The sequence below is a fragment of the Lepisosteus oculatus genome, chromosome 22 (assembly GCF_040954835.1).
Source record: "Lepisosteus oculatus isolate fLepOcu1 chromosome 22, fLepOcu1.hap2, whole genome shotgun sequence".
Lineage (NCBI taxonomy): Eukaryota > Metazoa > Chordata > Actinopteri > Semionotiformes > Lepisosteidae > Lepisosteus > Lepisosteus oculatus.
In genome coordinates, this window is record NC_090717.1 from 9,140,526 (window position 1) to 9,163,347 (window position 22,822).

General features: G+C 35.3%; 1 protein-coding gene across 1 annotated transcript in view; it reads right to left on the reverse strand.

Annotated features, from left to right (window-relative positions):
• Positions 1-22,822, reverse strand: part of si:dkeyp-14d3.1 (transmembrane protein 132C) — a 168,999-nt gene that overhangs the window by 13,802 nt on the left and 132,375 nt on the right. Inside the window, exon 5 of the mRNA XM_069182184.1 lies at positions 10,966-11,109. Coding sequence (XP_069038285.1) covers positions 10,966-11,109 — 144 coding nt within the window. The remainder of the gene's footprint in view (positions 1-10,965; positions 11,110-22,822) is intronic.

Genomic DNA, 22,822 nt, shown 5'->3' on the forward strand with positions numbered 1-22,822 from the left:
ATGTGTCATTCTATTTTTCCTTTAAAATGGACGTGCCTTTGGGCAGATTGTTTCCATGATGAGACAAACACTTGATCCCTCATAATGTCTGAGACCATTAGCAATAAAATGGGTGTATTTCTTTACCAAACCAACTACCACTTGCTCGAGAGTAAAGCAGGGGAATTTTACTTTTGTCGGTCAGCCGGGATACTTGTGAGCTAACTGTAGTGCTTCTACTCTCACACATGATTCAGCTGTAACATTGTTCATGAACTCCCACACATGGACACCCCTTGGTCAGATCTCAGTCTTCCTTGGGGAAAGTTTTATCTCCATCGTTCTGAGTCTGTGATATGAATGCTGTGGAAAGGAAGATGGAGAAAATGGAAACTTTGCTTTATTAAAGGGTTTTTTAAAGCTTTACCTCTTTGCCATGGATCCTTCTAAGAACGTACTTACAACCACAAAGGAAAAAGATGAGTGGGAGGTTGCCTTGAAATCGGTAAAGCCTAGTCCCACAGCTAACAAGACAAACAACAGATGGGACAAGGCAAATGGCAACATCCTCACAAATATAGACTCACTAACAAAATACTGGAAACCATATGCTCAAAAATTTTCATTTCAGAGAAACACTCCAGCCTTCATTTGAGGTAACGATGCCTTGATTTAGCTTGTTGATACTGACTGATTTCCTTCCAGCTTTTACTGTTTAAATCAGCCTTCTTGAGGTGCTGGAGCCATTTAAACACACTTGTGAAGGGACCACAGACACAGCCACATGACCAAGAAATACATTTTGGAAGAAAAGCAGATCGAGCCTGACGGGCATATCTTTGCACAAAAAGTGCAAGTCTTGTACAGTACATAGCGTACACCTCCACCAAATTTTGGAGCAAGCTCAGCAACCAAGCAAACATTGGTTGTATTGAAATTGTACCAAATGTTTAATATTATCTCGAGAGAAGATTCTAAAAAGTATTATTAAGGGTTTTGTAAATATTGTATTGAAGAAAAAAAATAAACAATGTGTACCTCAAGTAAATTGTAAAAAATATATTTATTCAAGTTCATGGAAGTCTGACATGTTTGGTTGTTTAGCAAGATGTACTGTAGCTACTTTCCAGAGAGCAATAGCAATAGTTGTAGAACCGAATTTGCAATACACCAAAATGAGAAACACTACAAATAATAGTATGTAATGGTCTGATATTTTGATACATTAAGGTATGCATGGCTCACATGAAACACATTGAAATCTGGCCAACCATAAAAAAATAAGTCTGACACCTTATGGTGCGCCTTATTGTAATTCAGTAATGTGCTCCTTTAAATTGTTCTCTCAGCAAAGTGTTTTTACGAAGAACTGGAATGGACAAACTACATAAAAGTAGCTTGATTCAAGGGGAAAGGGGACAGAATGACAACTCTGTTTCCATGTGATTTATTTTATATTCAATGTGAAACAGGAAAGCAGTATTTTAGGATTTATTTCTGGAGCACATATTTGGAACAGAAGAACTACAGTAAATAAGTCAATGTAAATATGTTCATCATCTTTGGTATTAGAGACAGCCTAGGCACATTATCCAAAGTAAATATTTTAATGTACATTTAAAAAGCATATAAAGTAAACCTTTGCTTCTATTTTACATGAATCCCCAAATAATTCCCTGTTTACAAACTCCACCTTTAATGTGCCAGCAAATGATTGACCCTGCCTTCCTGGTTCCACAGTCCTGGAGGTTTTATCTGCAAACTGATTAAAACCTAGTAAATGTATTTTGACCAATTAAGTAAATAGATCAATCCAGTCATTTAAATAATGAATGGCATGTGAGTCAGCAGTCTTTGCAGTCCAATAAGAAGTTATTCACCCCTGTGTATTTTGGCTGTATCCCAAATATTAGCCATCCGTGTGGTATAATTAAACAAAAAAAAATATTCATACATGAACTTCTTTATCAAGAACAATGATTTAATGAAAATCTCAATCCTAAACATTACAAAATGCACTGCAGGTCAGCTGAGAGCTGACAATGTTTTTTAATACACATCCATACTGTAAATGTGCCTTAAAAAGGCAGTTTTAAAAAGAAGAAACCTCCTTTTCCTGCAGTATTCAATTTCTGATCATACTAATTCTTAGATATGCCTAGAAGATTTCTTTGAAGAAAAAAAGTGGGCTAGTTCAACATTAACTCAATCAAAACTCAGCCTTTGTCTTAACATGTAATTTGAAGAATTCTTTAAAGAAGAAATTGAGCTTGCTCAGTTATTAACACAGTCAAGCTCTATGTTTTTTCCTGAACAAGCAATCTTACCTCCCATCGTCTGACACCTTCTGAATGGGAAAGACTGACTTACTGCTCAAACACCTTCGAGGAGGAAAGTGATAGATGCTTCGGCTGATCATGGCATTTTGTAAATTCTTTCTGACCAGATGTGAAGGGCTAGTTAAGCTCTGTAGAGTCTTACTACAAGCCTTTTCCAAGTACCCGTTCAGACTTGATCCTTTCCCATATAGATTGGAGCTCCAACAAAAGCAGCCTGAAGCCAGCAATCATCTAAGTGGACTGCTTTCTAGAGATATCAGAAAGTCATTACCTGGAGTAGATATTTGGTATCTTTAGTATTAAGTAGACCTTGATACATTTCTCTACTTAATTGTTGACCTCAGACATCTACAATTAGGGTCCCCCTTACTTCTAACTTTCCCTTGCATAGTTGACATGACTGGTAAAGGGGGGATGCAGTTAAAACCAAGGTTACCAACTCTGTTCCTGGAGGGACATAGTTTATTGGGGTTCCAGTTTTAGTAATGATCCACAGATGATGTTCTAGAGAAAGGGTATTAGGGGAAATAGGGAAATTAGCTGAAAGGTAAAATGAACCTTTAACTGGACAAACATTATAGGGGACTTTTATGTTTCCCAACATTTAGAACTGGGGATTAAAAGCATTAATTCACTGGAAATACATATAATTTTAAAACAGGTGAATAATGTTTACTAAGCTAGAAATACATATTTAAACATGAATATGTTTAAATATGTATTTATAGCACAAACATATCATGAGTACATAAAGCAAGGTTACAAATACATAGTTCCTCCCAGGTATCTCATTTGGTTTACAGTAACTGATCTGAGAAATCCATTCAGGCACTCTTTGAAGTAAACCTTTCTTTCAACAACATGGCTTTCTAGTCGCTTCACAAAATGTAAAATGTTGGGTATCATTAAAGCTAAAGGTAGAAATTAATTTACATGCTGAAAAGAAGGAAAAACATGAGAACATTGTTTCAGCTTTGGTGTCATGTTTACGTGACAGTGGTAGGCTCCACAGCCAAAATATTGTTTTCATCTTTTTTGTCTTTTTAGCATGGAATTGACCTTTACTTATTCCTTTGAAGTTCACACTCAAATCATTAAAGTTAGTCACACACAAAAAAAACCTGCTCTGGATCTACATAATGCACCTCCAATTATAATTTGTGCCTTGGGAACAAAATGATTTCTGTTAGTCAGTCCATTATTTAGTGTGCATAGTCTAATATTAAGTTACTTTTAAATCTAATCAATTAAAACATGCTTTTCAAAATACAGTATTTCATCCATTACACATGCAGGCTGTTGCAGTTCATGTTAAGTATAAGCACCTTAATCAATAGCTCTAAGATGTGTCCTCTGATTTATTATTCTGTCAAATCGTTAATGGTAGAATTACAGTCAACATGAAGTAGAATTTCTTCACATGCATTTAACAGAGAAGTCAAGATGTTAAACAATCAAAATTACACTGTACCCAATGCCAGAAAATGTTATCCAGTTGAAAGGAAAAAAAAAATACAAACATCTGTGACATTCCAAGAGCTGAAAGATCTGTCTGGTTAATTAAATTGTACTGATGTGTGATAAGTTGTTTAAAAAATTCATTGCAACAGAACCCTCTTAGATTCACATCTCATTATATCACTGAACATGCATCAGGACTCCCCACTCTGAGCCAAGGAAAGATGTTCTCAACAGGCTAGAATACATTAAAATCTTTAAGACTGATTAACAAGCCATACGTCATTGTGGTAGTTTTCTGAGAATTAATTCCATGCTATGATATAGTATCCTAATCTATTCAGAATGCCTGCAATTTTCAATGAATAGCACTGCAGTATTACAAATAAAAAGGACTCTAAAAATTAAGCCAGAATTTTCTACATTGCTCCCACAATAGAGAAGGACATACTTTGCTTTAGCCTTGGAGTAGCTGTATTAATAATTTCTTTGTTGATCAATACTCTGATTTACAGAGACATTCCATTGACTACTCTGTTCTCAGAAATAGGAAAATCTACTTTAATAAAAGCATGAGAAAGGACAGGATAGGTATGACTCCACTCTGAGTTATAAACTCATTGTCATATCCATTCCTTAAGGTATCATAAATGTCTCTGTAAATCTCGTGTCGCATTAATCAGACACATTAAGCAGCTAACAGGAGAATACTTACCAAAGACATTAAGGCTGTCTCTGGAGCTGCCCTGGAAATTAATGACACACCAGACAGATACAATCAACACAAGATATGAGAGATAAGATTATAAAGCATGAAGGTGGGCCTGTCTATGTGTTAAACATAGAGTCAGCTTGACAGAAGCAATTAACCAGTCCACAGACTACATCAACTGAGCTAGTCACTTCGGTGGAGCAAACTTTTATTTCTCCTACTGACACACAGTTCTCCTGTCAGGGGATGTTCCCCAAGTTTTAAATACTCAGATGTGTATTTTGGTGCGCAGATGTTCTCAGATTTGTTGCAACTCCCAAAATCTGACACAAAAAAGCGGATACATTTAAGGGAAAAAAACAATGGTACTTTCTATTTCCTTACTTATTCATTTTCTTAATACTACTACCTCATTCTTTCAGCCAAGGAAGTCAAGTTCTGGCCTCAGCTTTGTTTCAGTTCAGCTCTCATATGTGTATTTTCATTATTTATTATTTTTATTATTTGGATGGCTTGAACAGCTTTTTCACACTTCCTAAAGCACTAATGATTTAAAATGGCATACAAAACCTGCTGGACTGAGGCCCTCCGGGACCAGGTTTGAACAATCCTACTATAAACAATCAATAACAACTGATAGTGTGTAGAATTTCCACAGCCTTCAGTCAAACATACATGCTATTGGGTCTTCCTTCCTTGTCAAATCAGCCAGAATCTAGGAAATTCTCTGCCTCTTGCATACGGTATATTTTGTGTAGTGGAAGGCACTGGTCAGATGTGAAATAAGTCAAATTATTTAAAAGTAGTAATCAAGATTTGCTGAGTTACAACCTTTGCCCCCTATTGTGTCCTTTTCAGTTTTTGGGGTGAGGGTCTGCTTCATATCTTTAATTTCTGGGGGGCTCCAATCATCTTCACTGTGAAGGGTGGGGTTCCCTGTTAGAAGAGCATTTGGAGGAGGGGGTCACCATCCTTTTTCCTGTCTTTGCCTTGACATTGCCATTGGTTAGTAATCCAATGAACACTCCACTACAGACATCCAGGTAGGTGCTTAACAGAAATCAAAATGCAAAACAGCCTGTGGCGGTGGGGGCTTGAAATATTTTTTTTTTCATCCATTCAGTAATTTCAAACTTCCTTTTAAAGTAATAAAATATCTCTTTCAAAATTCTAGCATCTGTTCGTAACTGAAACCCTTCGTGGCGCACATGGCTAACTGATATTTATTGGACTTGCTGTATGGAAGACTTGAAGACTTGTGGTAAAATACTTATCTCTGTAATCTATCTTCATCAGACTTTAATACAACCCCAAATATGAACCATAAACATGTATGGTAGTTTACTTATGTACACAAATATTAGCTTTAACTAAAAAAAACAAGAGAAAGTATAAAATGCTTTATAAATAAATACATAAAATTATAAATTGTGCATAGTGCTTATACCTACAGTACATGGTTTTTCACAGCATTGCAAAGGTATTGTTCAATTATTTCAAGTGTTGACCTCACAGAACTCAGGTTGGGTTAACATCGACTGACCCTAATGTTAAATAATTAATTCCTGTTTAATAGTTAAATTAAGTTTTATGGTGTTGCTTATTCAGTGCTTTATAGTACAAGCAGGAGTAACATAATTCTCACTGTACAAGCATAAGCAGTGAAAGTGTATGTCGGACAGTTCACCAAGCTATAAGGTCAAAGTATTACTTTCTGTACTATTAGTTGTTTCAGAGTACTGCATCTCTGACATGAAATCAGAAATAATGCTAAAAGAAATGTCAAAAAAATCTCTGTCTTACTATGAAATATCACAAATAGCTGAATATATACAAAACAATATGTAACTTTTCAGTCTCTCTCTTTATGCATGGATTCTTCATTTGTTTGGGTTATTGCAGTCTCCTGAATTGCCAAAATAATGGTTTACATTCTGTTTACAACACTCTTCATTATATACACAGTATTTATAATGTATTTAAAGAATTCAGATTAACTGTATTATAAACCATTTTGTATTGGCAAAATATTTTCTTCATTCCGAGTTTCTTTAGCTGTCTAAAAGGCTGATGAGAACAAATATTTCACATTCTGTTTTATTATCCACTGTCATGAAAATTGATTTTCCATGTGTCCTGTTTAAGGCGACTAGGAAGTGTCTTGTGTTAATTAGAGCATGCATACTCAATGTTGAAAATCTAAATAGCTAAGCCAGACATAACTTTCTGGTGACTTTTCTCCATTATTCTCACAGTTTTAGATATCATAAATGATTTATATTGCTCCCCATTCTGTCTTAATGATAAACAATAGATTTGTTCTCCAGAAGCCATGCTTATTATCTAATAGTTCAAGCTGGGGAGAACCTTAAAACGGCACACAATCTCTTGCAACTTTGTAATAAAATCTATCCACATTTAACAAAAACACTCAGATGCTTTGACATCAATATTTCATATGATTATAAAACAACAAATGATTTTCATTTCAACAATGAATTTGATTCACTTTAAAAGGTATGAGTTTTTCATATAGTGTAATACTAACTGCATAGAATACTGTATACAGGACCTGTTATACTTACAAATTATTTTAGTATGAGGGTATTCAAACCATAGTAAGCAATAAACGGCACTGTGTATTACCCAAAATAGATCTTAATTATATGCATTATTCCTTATAGATAGATAGATAAGACTTTATTGATCCCAAAGGGAAATTGATTAAATTGGTAGTAGGTTTATTGCTACAGTATGTTCTCACATTTTAAACAGAGCAATACTAAAGAATTGCTATCATTCTCCGTTCCATTTCTTACTTTTCACTTTCTGGAGTCTTGGGAGGAAGTAGGAAGTGCAACTAGCAAATTAGGAGGAAGTATTGTTTATTCTTGTAGCAGAAATGAAAGTCAAACGAGATGTTAATATTTGAAAAACAAAACTGAAACTAGTATTAAGATCAATATGACTGGATAGTTCCTCACCTTCTTAAAAGAACAGTGAAAAAGTAAAAATGGTTTTGTCAGTTTAGCCTGATATGAGAACCAATCTTACCACTTCACATTGGTTGACATACTGTATATTTTAGGCTAACTCCAATCAGCATGACTGCATAACAACTAAATAAAATGAGTAAACATGTGTGATACTAGAAGTCTGAGAACATACAGATGCAATAACTGTTTTAAATTTAGAATTGAAGTCAATTGCAGGAAATAGAAATCAATGTTACATGTAAAAAGCTTTTTTACACCTTGAAACCTTTTGAGTTGTCTGGAGTTAGAATGTTTGTTTAACCAAAGTCAAGCCGAAGTTCAGTTCTGATCACAGTGACACACAAAACCTCTTTGGGTATAGTTCTGAAATTAAAATACAGTGCTCCCAGCTACTGCATACAGTGCATACAGAAACATGAACACGAAATTTATTTGGTACCTAATCAAGTTACACTAAACTTTCACCAGTAGCACTGCATAAAGCATTGTTGTGACTTTGTTAGAAGCATATAAAAGCACAATCTGGACCAAACAACTAAGATGTGATCTTAAAAGAGTGAGAAATGAGCCAGGCATACTGTATATAGACTATGACTATGATGGTTTTTGAAACTTAGTGGAAAGAAGGGCATTTTGTCTGTACAAGACTTTTACTTGATTTTGGCTTTTATTGAAAATCCTTCTATCCTATGTGATTTAACACGCATTTCAGATGTTAAATAGAAAAAGAAAGCCTAGGTTTACCCGGCGAAGCCATCTTTTAGTGTTTGTGTTTGCAAGAGCCCACTACCATCTCCAGATCGCTGATAAAGAAAGACCTGGCTGGGCTTGTATAGAAAGCTCCATTGAAGAAGCTGGCGCCACCACACTGAAAATCATTCTGGGCTGCCTTCCAGTTCCAGCAGTCTCTTCACTTAATTGCTCTCTCGTGTGAACAGTGTTGGGTCAATCAGAATATTCACAGCATGCAGTGCTAGCTGAATAAATGGAGCTTCCTTGGTAAGCAGAGGAATAGCCATACACTGAGCATTAATAATGGATGCAGGATAATGTTCAGTGTTTAAAATGTTAAAGCTCAACAGCAGCAGGAAAGCATCAAGTGTGAATAGACCGTATTAGTCATTCACCAGTGAATTATCAGTCACCAGTGGAATAATAACTATGACAAACAGGATGGGATGAAGGAGGGTGAACGATGTGGGCTAGGACGTCTGGTCAATGAGACAAAGCATCAATGAAGTCCTAAAAGAATACTGAGATGCAAAGGAATACTGAACACAAATCTTTTTTAAAAAGACATACATATTTGAAGACCTTCTATTGCCTTAATGAACAGAAACAGCATTGAAAATAAAGTGTGCAACATAAATTCATATAGCATTCCTCTTTACCTTGAAAGTCATCACTCACAGGCTTTTCAATTTTGTTCATTTATGATTATGATTGAGAGGTTGTGGGATTAGATTGAAGAAGTAAACATACTACTTAAAGTAACCCTTTTAAAGAAACATTAATCTCAATTCTAAATAATAAAGGATAAGTTGGTACAATTAATTATTCAGGCTAAATGTCACTTGGTGTTTATTTAACAGGCAGCATCCTACCCCAAAGGATATTAATGTCAGTTTACATCAATAATCTGAGCCTGTCCTACAACAAACGAAGACAGAATCTGACAGCCCTGCAGAGCTTATTTGTATCTGACTCTCTTCTTTACCTTTCTGAACAGTGATCTTTAAATTCCCTCACTTCATGTGTGTTGACTTCTCTCCAAGGAGGAAGGAGTTAGCTTGAGTTCATCCACTCAGTAGTGTTTTAACTGAACAACCCACTAAAAGAGCTTGATTTCTAAAAGCAAACATAACGCTGTACATTCAAACTACCACAAGTACAAGATTAAGTTTGTTGTCTGAAATGTGAAATTATATAATACTAAAACCCTTGGTAGTATCAAAGCATCATGTGCTAAGCAGATAATGGATTTTGTTTATGTGCAAAAAACAGCATACTGAAATCCCAGTGGAAAACTGAAGCAACATAATGTTTTTCATTAACATCGAGGATAAAAACGTTGAAATACATTTTAGGAAATTGAGGTGGGAATTGTAAAAGCCTTATTCTCTCAAGTGCCATTAGGGGTGTTTTCTTCTAAAATAAGAAAAAAAACATCTACTAATGTATATAAAAATATTAAGCCTTTTCACACCTACCTCAAAAAAAATACCTACTCCATTTTTTTCCCAGCTCTATGGCAGCTACCGCTAATTTAACTGTGCTACTGTATGTTTAAGTTAACAATATGGATATAATTGATATGCAATTTTAAAAAGAACAATCAAATAACCAAATGCTACAGTACATTCCTACACCTAAAGGAATTTCTGCCCACTCAGGATAAGGTGTCCTTCGTTATTCTCCCAGTTCTACAGTACATTTGTCATGGAAACGGATAAGATCTATTGCAATTTATAGCACAAGTGAACAAATTTAGAAAGGATAACTTGTTTCACCTAAAAAAAGATCACAGAGCTCTAGTATACAGAAAAGGAAGAAAACAAAGGTGGAAGAATGAAAGCTATTGGCTTTACAATGTTGGCTACACCACTGCTTCTCCTGACATACAAGTACTGAGAAATGCAAATTGGAAGAGACAAAAAAGTGTCCCTTGTAGTGTCAGCTCCTTTTAAATGGCCTTTGCTGTGTCTATTCTGTGGTAATTCGCAACTCACCCAGCTGACAATGCAAAATGCCACGCAGAGATGGAAGACCATCATTCTCTTCTTTGAGTATCGAATTACTGCAGGAGCGGGTGCTTATTTTTTCCTTAGCATTTAATTTTGGCTTAATTAAAGACGTGTTACAGTGAGCACTGCAGACTGACTAGAAGTGACACTTCAAGAAGAAAAGAAACGACAACAGAAAGCCAATACATCAATCACCTTGCTAATTCTACTCACAGCTGATATGCAGTACTAAAAACTTAACTCCCTTTGTACTTGTAATACGTTTGACAGACTCATAAAATCTAGGGTTTTCTCTTCTTCTTTTTTAAGTTACATCATCAGACTGACACAGTGTATTGAAGTGTTCAGCAGATAATTAAATCCGTAAGGAATTAGAATATTCCTTTCTCAGAGCCTGTCACTTGCGTTGAAGTGGGGTTAATAGGGCAGCAAACTTTGTGAAATCTTAATTCTGTCTTGGTGGTTATTTCAAAAAGTTTTGCAGGAAAGCAAAGTTGAAAAGAAAGTGCCTTGCGGATACGTGCAGTAAATGAAATTCTATTCAGGTTTTTAAGAAAATGTAGAATTTTTAGAAAACTCGTCTATCTGAACAGAAGAAAAAACAAAAACAGGTTTTGCAGACTGACTGATGCCCCAGTTGGGAATCCCCGTCTCAGTGACGTTTTCTTCTAACCTTTGATATTTTTTACTTCTGTTGCACAGGCTGCAAACTCTTCTTTGGAGTGCACTATACGAACCTTCACCACATCCTCATCTGCAGAGTGACACTCCACAGATTCGGACACATCGGTCACCGCGCTGTCCTCTCCGACTGACACCACTTTCACCGGCACTGCCACCGTCTTCCCCGTCAGCACGGCCGTGTTCAGTATCTCTGTGTCCTGCAGGTAGAAGAGCAAAAGTCACCTATACATAAGGAATCCTAAAATTCAATATGAAAATGGACATTACAGCAAGCAAGATGAACTGATAAAGGGTGCGAAAAGGGCTGTGGAATACATGAGCATTAACAATAAAATAATTTGTGTCAAAACTAGAACCCAAAGCTAATGATTGAGATATTAATTGAAACTTAGGTATTTCTAGGTTTCTGAAAGGACTTATTTAGCAATGCTCGAGATTTAACTATGATTACTTACGCATTTTTTACCTTAACTTTGACATTAAGTATATTAATTTACTGAATCTACTGAGTAGGCTAGAATTTGGATAGAATAATTGGACTGGGTACAACCTTAGGCTTAAAAAGACAGATCCCCCTTAAAATGGGCACATATCAAAGTTTCAAGCAATTAACAATCTGGAGCTCACACTCTTATTTTCAGCATTTAAAACACAACTAAAAGTTCTGCTTACAACCGTGTGGTTTCCCTAATACTAACTAGCTTATGCTAGGTTCGAAATGTTCTTGGAGTCTTTTCAACACAATCCTCAATTTCAGTTAAAATCCACTTCTAGGACAGAAAATAATACTTTCCAAAGAACAAGATATTCTCTGGCTTTTGAAATTCGATTGAGTCGATTGAAAACTAGTAACCAATAGACTAAAGGGTCAAGATATTGTTTGAATCTGGGCAATTTTACAGTTTTTTTCTCGGGTTACTATAAGGATTCCTCAAAGAAATGATTGCATTTTTCTGTCAATACTACTACATGTAAAATGGTATTTTGGTCCTGCATTGCTAGTTTTCTAGGTATAGTATGAGGTCTAAGAGTATCCAGTACCCGAATGTGGACACATACTGTAAATTATAAGATGAAGTTAGGTACGGCACTGTATATCTAGGTTTTAGCCTACTGTATATCTAGGTTTTAGCCTAGATATACAGTAGTAGTGAGTCTAACAGGAGCTAGTAGCTTAATATGGACACATCAAAGTTTTAAGCAGAGATTAATCTTGACCTCATACAATCATCTTTTAAACACAACATCAACAATAATTTTCTTAACAACCTTCCTGTTTTCCTAACCCTAGCTCACCTCAGCTCTCACCTCAATGCCCTTTTAACACTCCAACTAATAATCTCTCCAGTCATTAAAAAAAATAAATTTAAAACGGAAATTATGAACTTCTCTTGCATTTCTTCTCTTCCACTCGATTTTTTTAAAGGCTTAAAACACAGTTTTCCTAATTGACTTCTGGTTATAGCAGCATAACATTAACCTACTGTACAGTATATCCTATACCCCAAATCTTACCTCAATGCCTTTTCAATACCACAGTTAATTTCAGCACAAAAATGAACTTGTATTTAAGGAGAGTAATACTTCCCAGGCACCCAGATATAGTCTGATGAAGTTATTTTTGAATACTATTGCAGGAATATGATTCCTACATGTTCACATTTGTGGCGCCCACCCCAGTTCCCTCTTAGTAACATATGAGTAAATATACAGATCACTGTAAGTAAAAATAAAACTTCTTATACTAGTTAAGTTCTACCTGAAAGAAAAGGACAGGGCCCTTAAGCAAGCTGATTAAGAAGACTATAATCCGTTTAGGGCTCAGGCCACGGTGAATGAGGAAATTACTATATTCAAGACCTCAGTGTCCTCTGGAAAACCAGCAAACATTAGCCTGTTCAATAGTGGCTGTCTTCGCCTGTCCATTAAAGCATAATAACAGTGTTAATTCACTGTGCTGGAAACAGAAAGCTGAGTATTTCAGTCAATAAACCAGAGTCCTTCGTCATCCATTACATTAGGCCCCCATCCACTGTCATCCTCATAACTATAAATAAAGAGAAGAGCACACGACTGATCTCCAAGCTTTCCTGTAGGGACTGACAAAACCTCACTTTCACAGAGCCTACAGAGGCAATGGTGGCCATGCCCTATGTACTGTACTGTTAAGTCAAAACAAATACAAGAAGGACTTTTTTTAGCACAGGTATATTTATAAGACGTATAAACCTGCTAATTTTCTTCAGGACTCAAGGACTGATTTTATATGATTAATCCACAGAGACAGCAGAAAAGCAAGCTTCTATAATTTCTTCCATAGTGTACTATTTTATGTTGAATTGATAGAGATCAACAATTGATAGAGATACTATACTACCATATATACTATGATAGAGTATAACTGAGAATAATGAACTCTAAGGAAGGATATTTAAAGTTTTGTCATTTCCCATGGTAAGCATAAGAGTCAACAATTGTACTTGTCAAAATCTGCCATGCACATGAACTACTCTATATAAGGTGTAACAAACTACCATAGCTGAGCCAAAACTTGACCCACCTGCCATGATATCACACTTATGCTAAAGAAAATTAGCATGAAGTTAGAGATTACAGATCTTTGTCTTGAAAATTAAGATTATAATATGATCATTTTCCTTCCTGCAAAGTGTGTTTTTAGGAAGAAGTAAGAAAAAAACTTTCAGCTGCCCTAAAATGTACCTGTCCCCAGAGAGAGATATACATTAAGCATTTAATTCATAAATCATTACTGTGCTTTCAAAGCCATCAGGATTGAATAGATTTTGTTTTAATTTTTAAAGCCTTTACATCTCTTTTGTTATGATAGGGTCAAAAATCAAGTTCTGTTAGCCAGTGGACAGACTATGGGGAATTCATTTCCATGAGACAGCGAAAGGGCACATCGTCTCATTGTAATGACAGAATAGACAATTAGGGCAATTAAGGCAGGCATGAGCAAGTTCCTATTGTCCTGAAAATTAACACAGAATCATTTAATTATGTAGACATTTCTGTTCATTACTTCTTGTCAATTAAACAGTCAAGTAGACTATGCAGTACTTCCATTATATGTATAAGACAAAGAGACGAGGTCAGCCTTTAATTATTTCATAGTGTTCTTTTGCACTCTTACTTTTGCAGAAATCTAGCTAACATTTAATTTTAAGCTATTATTTACGAAATTTCATGCTCTGTAATGTATCTGCAGTCTTTTGTCATTATTATTCCTTGCAATTCTATTAGAAAGTCAATTCCTAGTTTAAAACACCTCAGATAACCGTACAGTTTTGCAATAAGAGAATTTGGCCCGTTATTGCTGTTTGAGTGCACATTATTTCCAAAATGATAGACTACATCTATCCTTTTTATTTTTGGATACATTTTTCTAATTCCCAAATTATACTAATGGTAATTAGCTAATACAGAATCTTTGAATACCAATAATCCTGACAGGTATTCTGACAAGGACTAATCTGATATTCACCACCCTCTTTATACTGAAGCAAAATGTTTTGTTGATATTTATTAAAACGTAACCCACATATAAAATACCTTGAAAGCCATAAATGCAATTTCACAGTTTGTTTTTAGGTTTTTGATTCAAAATGGAGAACATGAATCGGTGGCTGAAATTGTCCCTTTAGTTTAATTTGGAAGGAGAGGCATCAAGTGCTCTCAGTCCTGCATTCTGTTCTGTGTTTCATAAATAGGCTCTGGTTTTCACGCTCCTCACTAAGGTAAAGGGCAGTCCTTGTGATCACAGATGGATGGTCAGAATCACATTGCATTATAATAAAATTCTTTATATATTGTTCAGCTGTCGAGATCTGTTTTTGCAAGGATAATGTTACGTTATATAGCATAATAAACGCATAATAAAGTACAAATTGAACCAATTTCTATTATGTTTATATTGGAATATAAAAAGAACAAATACAAAACAAATGAGCATTAAAATAGACTCTAAAATTTTAAATTTTGCATTTTAACTGAATGAATAACGTGTACTGTGCATGTGTAAGTGTAATATGCAATATTTTAGTAATTTTTATGTGGGCTGAACTGGGGCAAATTCCAGTCAACTTTATCAACATTGAAATAAAGTTTTGAATCTTGAATCCTGTTTTTTTTTTCATTACTTTCTTCAAAAAAGGGAACCCCTAAATACTAAGTACTGCGAAACATGGATGCCGGGAAATGTGTTTTCACAAGAGATTGAAAATGATTTCCATTTCCCCCCATTAATAAGATCAATAGAGGACTGCTCTTAAGTTCGAGTCCCAGATAAAGCATTCAGTCCACAGATTCTCTGATCCCGTTCTCCTAAGACTTGACATTTATTAGCATCTATTAAGTAGTCTTGGAAAATTGATGGGGGCAATCTTTAAAGATTAGAAAACCTTCAAAAAAAGCCTTCAGAGACATTTGGGAGAAAATTAATATTTTACCATTTTACAAGCCAAAAGATACCAATGAATCACAAATTCATTTATGTGCTCCTATTATGAAATACCTATTCATTATCTTTTACACTGAAACTATTATGTGCATTATAAAACTTCTTCATTTTATACAAAGGCACTAAGTCCATTTCCCTAAAGAGGGAATGAAAAAGCACTGAATTCCTGATTTACTGGGATTTCCCATTCCAAAGGGCATTTTATAGTACGTGACATGGTTAATGGTTCAGTCCTATAGCAAAGCCATGCTACAGTATGTAGTTTAAGTGACCCTGCCGGCAGAGAAATGCTGGAAATTATGGATCACGTTATGGAAGTAATAAGTCGATTAAGGATATAATTGCAAGGCTCACATGGCCTTCATAGCGTTAGACAAATGCTGCAATTAAAAGCCATGCTTGGACTGTTGGCATAGAGAAGCACAGCAAAAGTGAAGTTTGACACAGCCTAAGCACGGTGATTTCTAGCAGTGATTGAAAGTATAAGATATAAGTATAAGAGTACAAGAACAATAAGATAAGATCACTTTATTAGTCATATACAATTTCTTGCATTAGGATTTTTTCTTTTCACATACCCTTGCTCTCCATAAGATGCTCAGGCACACAAACAGGGAGAGAGAAGCCTTGGGTCAGAGCACAGGGTCAGCCATTTATCCACACCCCTGGAGCAGCTGGGGTTAAGGGCCTTGCTTAGTTAGGGGCCCAACGGAGTAGGATTCCTTGGCCAGCTGTGGGATTTGAAACAGCAACCTTCCAGCCACAGGTGCAGATCCTTTTCCCCAGAGCCACCAAACCGCCCACAAGGTCACACACAAATATATAGTGGCTTTCAGAATGCACTGCTGTAGTGTTTAGCCCGAATGGAAAGCAAAACCAAGGAAAAACAGCATAAAAAAGGTGTACCTTTGAAAGCACTTGGCAAGAGAAAGCACTTTTGTGATTTTTTTAAAATTCATTACTGTATATAATTTGCAAGTACTCAGTACCATGCTTCAATGCAGTTATTGTATTTCAGATTTATACCAATTACCATATGAAACGTTATTAGCAAGCAGGGACACCATGTTAGAACTATATCTGTCAAAATGCTGCAGATAGTGAATATTTTCACTTTATACATGTATATAGATATTCAATCCAGCTCATTCCCTAGACAAAAGTTAAGCTTAGGACCAGTAGATCTTTAGCAGTTGTGCATATTTAATTTCCCTTGCTAGTCTTGCCTTGATACACAGGGCCTCTAGCTCAGCCATCTTAGTTTCTAACACTAGAAGTTAAGATTCAGGACACACTATGAAGTGATGTACTCCAAAGCATAATATCTTTCGGTGTAATGCTTGAATCTAAAATTAAATAAGATTTATTGTGTCAGCACAAGTGATGTGCAGTGCATTAAAATCAATTGAAGCACAGGGCCGCACCCCAGCTGCTGTGTGCTAGCCTACACACCACCTATGAGCCAGTATACTTAGCCATCACAACATGAAAAGATGGTTCCTCTAGATGAGGACAAATGCCTACTGGTGGAATGTCAACTGGAGATATGTATTATTCAATCAATTAAAAAATGTGGAACAAATGCTAAATTCATTGACATATATTGTTCACATCTGTCTTTCTTCGCAAAGACCGTGACAGATGATGCAATGCACTTCATATACAGTAATTCACAAACATGAGCCTTTAGAAAAACCCCAAGATGCACACGATCAAGAATGAAGAAAGAAAGAAAGGAGAAATAGAAATGATTCTAAAAACAAGCATGCAAGAATACAATCAGATTTCAAGGCCAGTGATCCATCTAGATGAATAAGACATCATGTTGACCTAATGTAAGTAATCTCATCTCTGACAACGCTGTTTTTGTGTGTTTAACCCTGTATCGATCATGTGCACCCACGTAACCTACTGTCTAAAGGCCATTAACAAGATCCTCTATACTCCCATTAAAACATAATGGATCTGCCTTTATTACACTTAAATAAATGATATTAAAGCAAAATAACAATGTATGTGAACAAGGTTATATGCTTAACAATCAGGACATAAATGGAAAGACCAGAATACTAACAAACACTAAAAGTTTAGATGTTCTTCGCCAATTCTAGGTGAGTTTAATGATTGCTTTATTCTTATATCACTGTTAGGTTAAATAATGCATCAAACACAAAGGCAACCCTAGGAAGCATTATTCCTAGATGTCTGTACCTCATCTCTCTGTGTGTGATTGTTAAAAAGAACATTATGCAACTGAAATACTTCAGAAAAAGTATGATTTCCAAAATGAACGTTTTGAAAAAGAATGATTCTATCCTGCAGACACTATGCCATTTTAATTATACTGTAGTATACTGCCGAATTTATGCTCAGAACTGAATAGTAAAAGGCCCATTTTACACTTGTAATATAAAATTTTAAAATTGTGTGGCATACTGTAGGTATTATGATAATTCTACATAAACATTAATGCAAGAGAGGGCTTTTTGGCAGCATTCTTACAGCAGAAAGAATAATAACTAGCACAGTAGGAAACATGCAGGATTGTTGCTGAGTCTGTAAATGTACTCAAAGTCTGACTTGTTTAGACTACAATTTATTAACTGTAGCAGCTGTAGGATTTTCGATTTTCTTCTTAACTCTTCTTTGAAAAGTGCTTTAATTGGGAGAAACAGGTAGTGAAAAACAAGCAGAAAGAGGTACAGTAGAAAGATGATATACTACAATAGATCACTGCATGATAGCATGTTGAAATGCCAGAATCAATAACATGACTGAATGAAGTACTCTCTCCACTCTAAGTTGCAAAAATCTTTGTTGAGAAGAGGAAACACAATGCAAATGATGATGCAAAGGTTCCTAAGCAGCTATTTGGATTGTCATCTGTACTGTTGAGAACTTACATGTACATGGTGGAATTTGGTATTGCCCTCTAATGTCAACAGTAGCATTTTCATGACCAGCCCCTCCCCACCACCACTACCAGTGTCTTCCATACACCAAAATAAAAAAGGATAGATATAGACTATCATTTTGGAAATAATGTGCATTAGTACACTACAACAGAAACAAGTCCATTTTAGTCCTTACAATAGCATTTTTATTTAAAAAAGCCATTTTATTTTTTCTTAAAACAATGTATTTACTCCAGTGATACTATACGACAGAACAGTTAATGACAAATATTACAGAAAAAAAAAGGTTAAATTGTTATTCTGGGCAGAATCAATAAAGTTCTGATAATAAACTAATTCAAAGGGCTAGACATAATGTACGAATATCTATTGTAAATCATAGCAAACTGCTCTAATGGCTTCAAGCAAGCACTTAACCACTTCAAAAGAATGGCATGGATTCCATTTAAAGTCTATGGGACTTTGAAAAAGCAGTCACAGGGGACTATATCAGAAGCAATCAGATTCCACTGCTCCATTTTAGTTTGCAATTAATAGCCTTAACACCCTCAGCTTTGGAGACAGAAGGCATGTCTTAACCTCTGGTTGCACTTCCCATCTGCTTAGAACTGACCTTGCTCTTCCACCAGCCTCCCTCCGTTAACTTAAAAATACATACTGTAGCTCTACTGAACTGCGAAGACCAGCCAAAGACACTTGTCAACCTATTTAAATTCTGCAGCTCCTGTATTATTTTGTTTGGGAATGTAAAGGTGATGATTGTCATCTGCACTTACAGTACCAGTTCCCACAGATCTACATGATTCTGTTTCAGAAATTCCGCACAATTCTTTGTGGTTAATTGGCCTCATAGCGTGAGCTACAGTAGTTAAATGTCTACTGAGAGAAATGACTGAAAATGAGAATTTCTAAATCTGATTAGGAGGGATTAAACAAGGAAAGTAAACAACTGTCACACAAAGACCTGAAACCTATTGGCAGAACACCAAAACCTTAGATCCCTGTGTCATATTCTTACATTATTCACTGTTGTTTTTTAATTACTTTTTCTATATCTGTCACTCAATAACAAACAGAGTAGAAAAAATAGAATCCAGCAAAACACATCAGGAAAATCAAATATTAATGGTTCAAACAAGAAAACACAAATTATAAAAAAACCTATCCGGGCTGTAAACCTTAAGTAGGTTGTATTTTTTTAGCAAAATTATTATGAAAGTTACCACAGTTTTTTACAGTTTTTTGTATTGCAGTGCCATATGGTGGGTACTTAAAAAAAACATTAATACTTTTTTACTAACAGGTTACCAGCTCATGATTGTATCACATTCTAAGAAGACAAAAACTAAAATAAATGCAATGTACACATTTGATTATCCTTGAAATGGTATCATTTCACAGCATTTTAAGTGTACAATTAATTGACCAAGCCTAAAAACTGAAATATATTTCCACTGCTTTGCACAATACCAGGAACAGCACCAGTGTTGTCTTAAATAGAATAAAATACAAATAAAAAACAATTTCTAAACTCACTCTTACTTGTAGCTTAGTAATCTTTACTGTGTAATTTGATTATTACATTTGGGTCAAAGCAGAATGAGATCCACTACAGTCTCATCCCACTATGGTAAAGATGGACCTGAATTGACTGAAATTCCTTAATCTGCATGAGGAGATCGAATCAGATTTTGCCAAACTTTAATACAAGACAAGACAACTTGGAAAGACTCTTTGATCGCAAGCAGGATTCTGCTTACATCAGAACAGAGATGTTTCCATTATAAAATACAGTATATACAGAATAAGAAGAGTTAAAAAAAGAAGAAATTTTACTACAATGTATTTCTACTAAAATAAATAAAATACATTAATTTCTGTATATATTTCACGAACTACACCAATCAATCATGCCTGCCAAAACAGCTTCTGCAAAACAACTAAACATACACCTAAATTCTTTAGATTAGTGGTTATTTCAAATTCTGTCTGCATTTTTATACTAATAGAGTGTTTGCAAGAATATTTGTGATATAAGAAAAAAGGTGTTGAAAGAGTATCTGTTGCCTTTAACAATTTTTAAACATACAGTACGTTTAGATGGATAACTGGATGTAAGTTTCTAGTTTTGTAGCGTGCCCGTGTGTAACCTATTAAGGTATATCATTGTAAAATTTAAAAATTAAAAGAAAACATTTAAATTATAGTTATATAGTATATTTAAATTATTAACTTAAAGTCTTTGAATGTAAGACCCTGTTGATTTGTATGCTTTGGAAGTCAGAGAAAATTTAAGATACAACACTTAGGTGCAGGTACAGTAGGTACTGTAGTACGCAGCTCCAGGATTTGAAATTTATAATGTTCGCTGTTGAGGGAACATAAAAAAACTCAAGTAAAGAATACATGAAGAAACCCAATTTAATTCATAAGCCACATAACAGAACACTTGGATAGCTCCAATTTACACAGAATATTTTAAGGGCTCAGATAATAGGTTTGATATCTACAGATATAATTATAGTATGTAACCTTATGGTCTATGGACCACAATTTGAGACTTTCTGCTTCTGTGAATTGGTTCACTAATGTTTTAACATCGATTTTCAAATGTACTGTTCTTAAGTATAGTGATGTTGCTTGCTTTAAGAAAAATATAGCCTTCATTGAAGCCTGTATATATTTGTAATAACAAATTTGTATTTTTGTATAATTTAGGACTTGCCAGTAAATCATAAGTCCTGAAATTAGATATCATAAGACACAACACTACAAAATGAAATATGTCAGCAAGTTTCAGTCAAGCCATGAAACTGAAGAGCTATAATACTGCAGCATGATGGTCTTTGGAGAAAAATGATAAAAGTAACTATTATTTTCTTCTGGAAACAAAAAGATTTGTGCCATATTACATAATCGGAAAACACAATTAAGACCTTAATGGAAACAATAAAAACTGTTCTACAGGCAACTCTTAAAAATGGATTTACTAGAATCATCCTATTCTTTCCCTGGAAGAATGGTACTTAAATTGAGAATGTAGAGAGTAGGAAAGAAGACAGAAGACAACAGCTTTGTGTGGCCCATAAAGAGTGTGGAACATTAGTCTTTGATCACCAGCTTCATCTGCTTTATCACTTCTAAAGCATACTTAACAGCTAATGGCATTGTTTTTCACACGATACACAGAAGGAGAACACAGCTTGTCTCATTAAATGAGAACAGGAAAATAAAAACTGTAACAGGAAAAACAATACAGTGTTCTCAAAAGTATCAAAGCTGGATATCCATCTTGTGGTCTTGAAAAATCTTTTCTAATTCTTAGAAAACTGCATGCTTTCTGAAAGGTGTTCTGTGGTTGCTGCACTGCAAATTGCCAATGAGCTATTCAGAAAAAAGAAGGATTTTCAGCTACTGGAAGAAGAGCTACTGTATAAAAGCTGTGTGGTAGGACGTATGTGAGGGGGGGTATTCTGCATTTCACCATGTTGAAAAGGTCGTGTAGCGATGCTATGTTCAGCACTGATATCCCATCATATTTTCTGTGAGTCAATAATAAGAAAACTTTGATATACAGCACATTTCAAAAGCTTTGCTGAGAAAAATAAATAACATTATATAAAATAATGTTGTTTCCTGGGACAGTTATTTTATTTCAGTCCATAATCTAAAAAGGGAGCAACAGAAGAATTATAAAGATCTGAACTGATCATAGAGATTCCAGGAATCTAAACGACAGGGAAATTCACAGCAAATCAGAGGCTCCTTTAAGCTGCAGTACAGGTACTGAGAGAACACATAGGTGGTCTTAGGACTATTACTACAGACAGTAGTCCCTTTGTTCAAAAGGAATGTTCAAATAACATGTTTAGTTCAGAAGTAGATGCTGAATAAAAGATGACAAAGGACTGGCACTGGTATTAACTTCACAGGATAGAATCCTCATGATGCTTGTGAAAAATACACCAGCAATACTGTAGAGATCAGAGGGTCAGGGATGGAGGGACTATCCCTAGTGAATATAAACTAGAGTGGGTTTTACAGTGCTCTCTGGAGCACATCAAGGTCGGAACTGAGGAACGTGAGGGACATTCTAGAATGTCTCAAGGGTGGATGATTTTGCTCTTGGGGAGAATATAAATGCTGAACTGCAATGCATCACAACTCACTGCACACACAGGATAAAGACAAGACATGCTGTCCATAGCCTGAACTACAATGTACTCCTTCAAGTAAGGCTGAGTAGAGACTGATCAGATAGCAATATCCATTTAACCATTTCAGATGAAAAAGAGGTTCCCAGTGCTGTTCAAGGTTGACATGTGAGGGTTAAAACTATAAAGCCAGCAGCAATAGCATGTGATATGCTTCAACAGTTTCCTGATTTACTCTCAAGGTGTTTAAACCTGCAACCCAAGCCAGGTTTAGCCACATACTGGCCAATAAGTGCAATCTAAAGGTTTAAACCACTCACTGGAATAAGAACAACTTACTGCTGCACCTACAAATATAAAA